General features: G+C 50.8%; 1 protein-coding gene across 1 annotated transcript; it reads right to left on the reverse strand.

Moving 5' to 3' along the window:
• Window positions 1–886: 886 nt before the first annotated feature.
• Window positions 887–7,278, reverse strand: LOC135273137 (golgin subfamily A member 6-like protein 22). Its single transcript, XM_064372063.1, has 3 exons — window positions 7,188–7,278; window positions 5,495–5,842; window positions 887–2,302 (listed from the first exon to the last, which is right to left on the reverse strand). Exons 2-3 carry the CDS (start codon window positions 5,819–5,821, stop codon window positions 2,207–2,209), a joined length of 423 nt encoding a protein of 140 aa, XP_064228133.1. The 5' UTR covers window positions 5,822–5,842; window positions 7,188–7,278; the 3' UTR covers window positions 887–2,206.
• Window positions 7,279–9,561: the final 2,283 nt, after the last annotated feature.

Here is a 9,561-nt window from a genome sequence, read left to right on the forward strand (position 1 = left end):
GTGAGACTTACAGTGATGCTGGGTGCATTTCCTGCAGCCCTGGGACACTTGCAAGTGAGGATCTTGGATCCTTGTTGACTGCAGTCGGCGAAATGCACAGGGAATGCAGGGAATGTGGCATGATGTTCTATGTTCCTTCTCACTCTATGTTGTTTATCCTTGCTCAAATAACCTATATTTACTCCTCAGTTGGAGGTTAAATTTTTTCTGTATCATGAGTGAGGCATAAAATTATAAATCAGATAAGTATAATCCCCTACATTCCTCGCAGCAACCATTTCCCTACCTCCTTCCACACACAAACAACTTTTCAGCAGTCAAGTGGTTTGTGTCCTTCTTTTTTCCTTTTAATTTCAGGATCATTTATTCTATTAAGGCCATTTAATGGAATGACCAAATGACAAAGAAGAAAAAGGAGGGCTTTGAATAAGAGTTTCCTTTTTCCATTTCTGGCTTTAATTATGAGGCTATGGCTTTAAGAAAAGAGAATACCTGCAATGATAAAAGAACTGTATTTCAATGAATGGTTACATTTTTATAAAGCTTTTAAAATTTGTGGATTTGTTTTATTAATAAAATATTTACACCTCAAGTTTATAAAGGAATAGACAAAATTTACATAGGGTTTGACAGTCTCGTGTATTTGGTGGTGAAATTATCACAATTTACATCCACTCTTAACAACGCTATTAATAAATGCTTATGACAAGTATGGAAATTCTTAGAAGGTAAAAATGCCCAGGAAAATGATTTTAGGCTGAAAGCTATACTAGGGTATCCCAACTAAAACAAGGATATCCTAGTGATTGTTCTCTCCTTTAAAAGAACTTGAAAGTATACTTTTTCTATTAATATGCAGCATGTGCTCATAATTTATATTTGTTGCCATGTTGAACTCACAATAGGAAAAATAAACTGAACACCTTTCGAAACATCTTTTGAATAAACTAAACAGATGTCTCATAGTACCCTTTTAAAATACAGCTGGAGAAACCTTAGAGCTTGTCTTTTTCAATGGTTCTCAACAGATGCTCCCTGGACCACGTATATTAGGACCACGTTGGGGGTGTACTGAACATGAAGGCTGTCAGCCCCACCCCAGACCCAGCGAATTTTAGAGGGTAGAGCCCAGACATCTACAGTGTTACCAAGCACCTTATTTCATTCTTCCATACACTAAACTTTGAGAACCCCTGTTGTCTTATCTTTTCCATTTTCCAACAAAGAAACTCTAACCCAGGTTGTCCAAGACAGAGTGGCAGAGGTAGGCAGAACTTAATCCAATAGTAAAAATACCACACTGTTCTGTAATAGAGCATTTACTGAAAACTAAACCACACAAAAGCAGAATGGCTATTTATATTAAAGTTCTGCAACTTACAGTAATATTTTAGGCCTTTCTCATTCATTCCTTCATTTCACAAACCTTTATTGAATGCCCGCACTACCTAAGGCATTGATGCTGTAGCCGATTAAGTTTACAGCTGAGCAGAGATGAGACATCACACAAAGAGACACAGTTCAAGGTAGGCTGCCACAAACACCACAGGAGCAGGTTAACTAAAGGGATCACAAAGTTGTAAGTAGCTAGCCCTTACCTCTGGTTCAGACAACCGAGAAAGACTTCACAGAGGAGGGGCTGTTCTGGCCACGGCTGAGCTAGCAACAGATATGGATGGACAAGGGAGAAACTCGCCTTACTATTCTCAGTCACTAGCAAATGTAAACATTAAAGGTTTCTGTCATCCTGGGGCTGCAGCTTACAAAGGAAGTGCTTTATACATACTAAAAATGAGAGGAGAAAGAAAACAGGATCCTCATTTTAGGTATGGAATCTCTAACCCTGCTTTCCCTGACTCCCACCCCTCAGATACTCCTCCTTTTCGGGCTTTGTTGTAGATCTGGATCCTGTCCTTCTCCCCCAACTTGTGATAGGGAATCCTAACATTCACCATTGATAATACAGATTATCCTTTTAGGGGAGTGGCAATCTCCCTGGGGTCAGAAAGTGAGTGCGTGTTAGCTACCAGGCTCATGCAGCCACACTGAGTCCAGGCCAGTGTTCCTACCACTGCACAGTTCCCTGGCAAGAGAACTCGTGGAGATAGTATCTGGGAGAGGAAAGGGAATCCAGAGCAGCACTTCTGAAGGCTGTGGGGAGGGACTGCAGGCTGTGAGGCTTTGTTCCTGGCTCCTTTTCCTCTTCCTACTCCGTTAGCAGTAAGAGCTCCCCATCCATGTTTGGGCTACGGCCATGCCGTGTGGCAGTACAGTCAGCAGACAACTGCCCTGTGTTTTTAAGCTTTAAAAAACAAAGACACTAAAAACTGATAAACAACCAGCTTTTCTTTGCTTCCTTAGATCAGTAAATTTAAAAAAAAAAAAGCAGAAGAAGCAGGGAAAAGAAAACACAGAACTGACCTAGAATTGCCAACCTTTTATTTTGGCATCTAAGAACATTTTGAAAAATAAGCAAACTAGAAAAGCCTCTATTTCAGTAAAGAGCAGTCCTTTACGTAGAGTAAATTCAGATTACAAAAACAAACATATGATGTTTTATCTGTTATTTGAAAATCATTTTTCCTTGGACTAGTAAAAGTAAAAATTGCATCATGTGGCCCCATCTGTAGTACTTAGAAACAACTACAGGCCGTTTAAGTTTCTATAAGTGTGGCTCAGGGGCTCAAAAAAAAGGGGGAAGAAAGTGTGGTGTGCACGTGGTATGTGTGTGAGGTGGGAAGGATATGTGTGTGGTATATATGGGTTAAACGTGTGGGGTGTGTGAGGTGGGCATGGTGTATATGTGGTGTGTAAGAGGTGTTTCTGATATATGTGCAGTGTGTGAGTGATATATGTGTATATGTGTGTGATATACATGTGAGTGATATATGTGTATATGTGTGTAGTGTATATGGGTTAAGTATGTGGTATGTGTGAGGTGGGTATATGTGTGTAGTGTATACGGGTTCAGTGTGTGGTGTGTGTGAGGTGGGCATACGTGTGTAGTGTATGTGGGTTAAGTGTGCGGTGTGTGTGAGGTGGGTATGTTATGTGTGTGGTGTATCTAAAGTGGGTATGATATATGTGTGGTGTGTATGTAGTGTATATGGGTTAAGGGTGTGGTGTGTGTGAGGTGGGTATATGTGTGTAGTGTATATGGGTTAAGTGTGTGGTGTGTGTGAGGTGCATATGTTATGTGTGTGGTGTATCTAAAGTGGGTATGATGTGTGTGGTGTGTGTCTAGTGTATATGGGTTAAGGGTGTGGTGTGTGTGAGGTGGGTATATGTGTGTAGTGTATATGGGTTAAGTGTGTGGTGTGTGTGAGGTGCATATGTTATGTGTGTGGTGTATCTAAAGTGGGTATGATGTGTGTGGTGTGTGTCTAGTGTATATGGGTTAAGGGTGTGGTGTGTGTGAGGTGGGTATATGTGTGTAGTGTATATGGGTTAAGTGTGTGGTGTGTGTGAGGTGCGTATGTTATGTGTGTGGTGTATCTAAAGTGGGTATGATATATGTGTGGTGTGTATGTAGTGTATATGGGTTAAGGGTGTGGTGTGTGTGAGGTGGGTATGGTGTATAGGTGGCATGTGGTGTGTGTGAGGTGGGTAAAATATGTGTGGCGTGTGTGTGGTGCATATGGGTTAAGTGTGTGTGGTGTGTGAGGTGGGTATGGTATGTGTACGGTGTGTACGAGCTGGGCATGGTATATATGTGGTGAGTGGTGTGTGAGGTGGGTATGATATGTTTGTGGTATATGTGTGGTGTATACGGGCTGTGTGTGGTGTGTGTCAGGTGGGTATGATATGTGTGTGGTGTGTGTGTAGTATATTTGGATTAAGTGTATGGTGTACCTGAAGTAGGTATGATATGTGTATGGTGTGTGTGAGGTGGGCATGGTATGTGTGCTGTGTGTGGTGCATGAGTTAAGTATGTGGTGTGTGTGAGGCGGGCATACTATTTATGTAGTGTGTGAGGTGAGTATGTGCAGTGTGTATGGGGTATGTGTGTGAGGTGGGTTTGATATGTGCATATGTGCATGTTGTATGTATGTGAGGAGGGAATGATTTGTGTGGTGTATATGGGTTGAATGTGTGGGGTGTGTGAGGTGGGCATGGTGTGTATGTGGTGTGTGGTGTATGAGATATATTTACGATGGGTGTGTGGGAGGTTGGTATGATACGTATGTGGTGTGTGTGTAGTGTATATGGGTTAAGGGTGTGGTGTGTGTGAGGTGGGTATGATGTATATGTGGTATGTGGTGAGTGTGAGGTAGTTATGATACTTGTATAGTGTATATGGGGTGCCTGTGAGGTGGGTAGGATATGTGTGTTGTGTGTGTAGTGTACACAGGTTAAGTGTGTTGTGTGTGTGAGGTGGGTATGATGTGTGTGGTGTGTGTGGTGTATATGGGTTAAGTGTGTGTCATGTCTGAGGTGGGTATGATGTGTGTGGCGTGTGAGGTGGGTATCATATGCGTGTGGTGTATATGGGGTGTGTGTGTGTGTGAGGTGGGTATGATAAATGTGGTGTATATGGGTATGTGTGGTGTGTGTGAGGTGGGTATGATATGTGTGTGGTGTGTGTGTAGTGTATATGGGTGTGTGTGAGGTGGGTGTGTATAATGTATATAGGTCAAGTGTATGGTGTGTGTGAGGTGGGCATGGTATATATGTGGTGTGAGAGGTGATATGTGTTGTGTGGTGTGTATGGGGTATGTGTGTGAGATGGGTATGATATATGTATGGTGTGTGTGAGGTGGTTATGATATGTGTGCTGTGTGTGTGGTGTATATGGGTTAAGGGTGTGGGGTGTGTGAGGTGGGCATGGTAAATATGTGGTGTGAGAGGTAAGTATGTGTGTTGTGTGGTGTGTATGGGGTATGTGTGTTAGATGGGTAGGATATATGTATGGTGTGTGTGAGGTGGTTATGATATGTGTGCTGTGTGTGTGGTGTATACGGGTTAAGGGCGTGGGGTGTGTGAGGTGGGCATGGTATATATGTGCTGTGAGAGGTGAGTATATGTGTTGTGTGGTCAGCTGCTGATAGGTGGCCACATACTGCTGCAGGAGACCCAGGAACTGGTCTGGCTTCTGCCGATGTAGACTCTGAGCCTCTTCAGCTCCACCAGCAGGATAGGCATCAGGGCAGGTAGTGGCTAGCTTCCAGATTCTGGGCCCATAACGTAGCCAGAACACTGTGGGGCTCTGTCACCTGCACAAGCCCCTAGCCCCTTGCTCCAGGACTAAGTGACTCCCTCCCTTGCCTAGAGCACCGTCCCTCCCCAGCCTCAAATCTCACAGCCTTCTTCCTACCATTTAAACTGTAGGCCACAGACTGGTGGAAAAGCAGAGGGAGCCATCCACCACCTGCAAAGTTGTGATGAGGTCGACCTACATGGTGTCCAGGGTTTGCACACGCCTGTGCCTGCTGCCCTAGAGCTCGGCCTTCCACCGCAGTTCCCACAGTGTCTCCTCCAGCTCCCGTAGCCTCACCTCCTGCTCCCGCATTTTGTGTGCCTGCTCCTGGATCTTCTCCTGCTGTTCCAGCATCTTGTGCCCCTGCTCACGGATCTTGTGCTCCTGGTCCCGGATCTTCTCCTGCTGTTCCAGCATCTTGTGCCCCTGCTCACGGATCTTGTGCTCCTGGACCCGTATCTTCTCCTGCTGTTCCAGCATCTTGTGCTCCTGGTCCCAGATCTTACCATTCTGCTTCCAAATCTTTTCTTCCTGCTGCTGGTACAGGTGACTCCAGCATTTATTTTCATCCAGCTGGGTTTGGAGTTCTCCTGCCACTCTCTCAACCTCCTGCCTCAGGTGCATGGCCTCCTCCCGTAGCTGCTGCTGAAATAGTCAAAGTGTTGGTTTAAACCTCAGAAGGAAATCGACTCATGAGCTAGCCATAGAAATGTCATCTATAAAATAATGGTTTTCATCCATGATGCTTAAAAAATTTATTTTTTCTAAGACCTAACCCTGAGATTCTGATTCCCCAGGCAGGGCCACAATTCGTAGATTTTTAGCACACTCTACAGGATTCTATGGCGGGACCAGCACCAGGACCCAGATTTTCCAGCTCTGGGCTGGAGCCTCCCCATACTAAGTTAAGACTGGCAGTCCACTCTAAGGCTCTGTTCTCCACCCGGGTCCCGCAGGGCACGCCCCTAGCGGGTGTCCTCCCACCATGCTCCCTCCTGCCTGGGCACACCAAGGCCCGCTGCCCGGCCCGTGGAGCCCTGCTTGGGGATCGGAGGCTTCAGTGTTCTCCTTGACCAACTGCGGCTAGATCTCCCACCAGCAGCCTTGCCAGGCAGTGCCTGCGGTGGGAAAGGGGCCCGGCCGGCCGAGGGGCAGGCCCGCACCGCGCCCCCAACTCGGCGCCTGCAGCCAGGGCAACCAGGTGTGGGTTTTTTTAATTGAAAAGTTGTTCCCTCTGAGCCTTATTATAAAGGGAAAGGGAAAGTGGCGAAGATCCGGGCTCGGGTTCTCCGGGAGCAGCGAACCCAGAGGCAACACCAACCCAATTGCCGCCAGGCAGTGGGACTTGAAGCCGGCGCCAAGCGGGGCCTCGGAACGCACCAGCGGCCAGGCCAGTCCAGCGGGACTCCAGCGGGCGCCCCGCCCCCGCGTGAGACAGCGCCTCTAACAGGCACCGGGTGGCCATTCGCTGCGGTGTCCCGCCCGGGATGCAAGAACAGCCGCCAGGTCCCCGCTGCACCCGCCCGCCGGTCGTGGGAGGGGAAAGGGGCCAGTAGGAGAGGAGTGGGGCTGCCAGGTGCACCCCCAGATCCCAGCAACAACCACCCCGCAGCCCCGCAGCCCCGCAGCCCCGCGGCCCCGGCGAACCCAGAGGGCAGCGCTCGGGAGCACTGCGGCCGCAACCTCCGCGCCGCCCCCTACGCGTCCGGGTCCCTGCGGTGCCGCGCGACGCCCCAGGCTGCCAACGCCAGCGAGTCAGGCAGCCCGGGCCTCCCAGCTTACCCGGCCAGGGCGCGGGGCTGCCTCAGTGCCCTGCCGTCCTGCCCCGTCGCCGCCCGCTCGGTCCGCGAAGCCGATCTCTTGGGAGCCCGGGCCGAGCAGCACACACCCACTGCTAAGGAGCCGCGAAGCTGCAGAGCCGCGGGCGCGTCCCGGAAGCGGCCTACGGCAAGCCCGCAGGGCCTCCTCCACCGAGCACACGCGCACTCACCTGAGGCTGCCAGACCGGCCGCCCAGTCTGGCCGCTTCACCCCACCGTCTCTCGGATCACTGGGGCGTGAAACCCGAGCGGTTGGCCGCGCAAGTCCCGCAGGCTCAGGTCAGTGCGCGTGCGCCCGGTAGAGACGGCCCTGCGCGCTTGCCGTCTGCCACTTCCGGGACGCGCCTGCGCCCATGCCGCTTCCGGGACGGGCCTGCGCCCAAGCCGCTTCCGGGACGCGCCAGCGGCCGCTCCGCTGCAGAAGGTTTGTGCGGCTCCGCGCGGCCTCGCTGAGGAGGTCGGCTTCGCTGACGGAGCAGACGGCGACTCCGCGGGACGACAGCACGCTGCAGCAGCTCCGCACCCGGGCCAGGTAAGCTGGGGGTCTCAGGCTGCCGGACTCGCAGGCGGCGGCAGCCTGGGGTCTCCCGCGGCGCTGCAGGCACCCGGACGCGTAGTGGGCGGCCGGAGGTTGCGGCCCCAGTGCTCCGGAGCGCTGCCTTGTGTACTCGGCGGAGCTGCGAGGCGGTTGTTGCTGGGGTCTAGGGGAGCAGCCCAGCGGCCCCACTCCTCTCCTACGGGCCACTTCCTGCTCCCACGAGCTGTGGAGGGGGCGTGCAGCGGGTACTAGGCGCCGGTTCCCGCATCCCTGGGTTGGGTTGGGGAGCCTGGCCGCGAATGGCCACCTGGTGCCGGCTAGAGGCTGTGTCTGGGGGTTGGAGGGCACTCGAGTCCCGCCGCCCGGCTGGGTGGGCCGCTGGTTGCTGGTGCATTCCTCCATCCTCCCTTGGCGCTGGCATCGAGTCCCAGTGCTGGGCGGCAACTGGGTTTGGGTCGCCTCTGGGTTCGCTGTCCCCGGAGAACCTGAGTCTGGATCTTTGCCCCCTTCCCTTTTCCTTTATAATAACGCCCAGAGAGAACAACTTCTCAGTTAAAAGACCCCACACCCCGTTGCCCCTGGGCTACAGGCACCGGGTTGGGGGCACGGGAAGCGGGGCGGGACCTGCCCCTGGGCCAGGCCCCTTCCACAAGGTATGCACTGCCTGGCAAGGCTGCTGGTGGTAGATCTGGCTGCAGATGGTGAAGGAGAACATGGAGGACAGTTCCCCGCCCTTTGGCTGTGCTGAGCCCATCTGGAGTGTTTCTGGTTCTAATCAGAAGTGGAACAGTTTCAGTGCATCTTAGAGGTTCACGTGAGTGATGAACTTGGGTGGAGATGGTGACACAGCTTGTTCTCTCCTCCTAGGCTCAGTGCATCCAAGATCCTGAGCGGCCAGGGGCCTGGCCACTCCCACAGCGAGCCCTACCTTGGCTGAGCTTGTCATTGCTGCGTGTCCCGGGCTGCCGGCCTGCCTGTCATCTGCAGTGCACAGGTACGCATGTGTGTGCATAGGTACACGCACCACACACATACCATGACTGCCTCACACACAGCACACCCATATCCCATGCACACCACACACATATCATACCCACCTCTCACACACTACACACATGCTATGCCGACCTCACATACACCACACACACACCCCATACCCATCACACACAACATACATACCCACCTCACATACACCACACACATACCCTATACACACCACACACAACAGACATACCCACCTCACACACTACACACCACGTATACACCATGTCCACCTCACACATCCCCCACATTTAACCCATATACACCACACACACTACACACATATCATATCCCCCTCACATACACCACACACATAATATACCCACCTCTCACACACCACATATATACCATGCCCACCTCACACACACCACACACTTAACCTATATACATTATACACACCCACCTCACACACACCCATATACACTACACACACACCACACACATATCATACCCACCTCACACACCACACACCACATATATATGTGTCCTCCTCAGACACACCACACACTTAACCCATGTACATCACACACACCACACATGTATCATACCCACCTCACATAGACACCATACACTTCTCATTCTCACCTCACACACCACACAGCACGTATACACTGTGCCCACCTCACATACCCCACACATTCAAGCCATATACACCACACACATTCCACCCACATAACCATGTCCACCTCACACACACCATACACATATCATACCCACCTCACACACACCACATGTGTATAACCTCGTCACAGACACCATGTATATACCGTGCCTACCTCACAAACACCAGCCACTTAACCCATATGCCCCACACACACACCGTACACACCACACATTTACCCACCTCACACACATGACACACATACGCCGTACACACCACGCACAACACACATATCATACCCACCTCATACACCATACCCTAGATATATACCATGCCCACCTCACACACGTCATACATACATCATC

Source organism: Aotus nancymaae, unplaced genomic scaffold, assembly GCF_030222135.1.
Source record: "Aotus nancymaae isolate 86718 unplaced genomic scaffold, 86718_ANA_hifiasm-v0.15.2.pri h1tg000286l, whole genome shotgun sequence".
In the NCBI taxonomy this organism is placed as follows: domain Eukaryota; kingdom Metazoa; phylum Chordata; class Mammalia; order Primates; family Aotidae; genus Aotus; species Aotus nancymaae.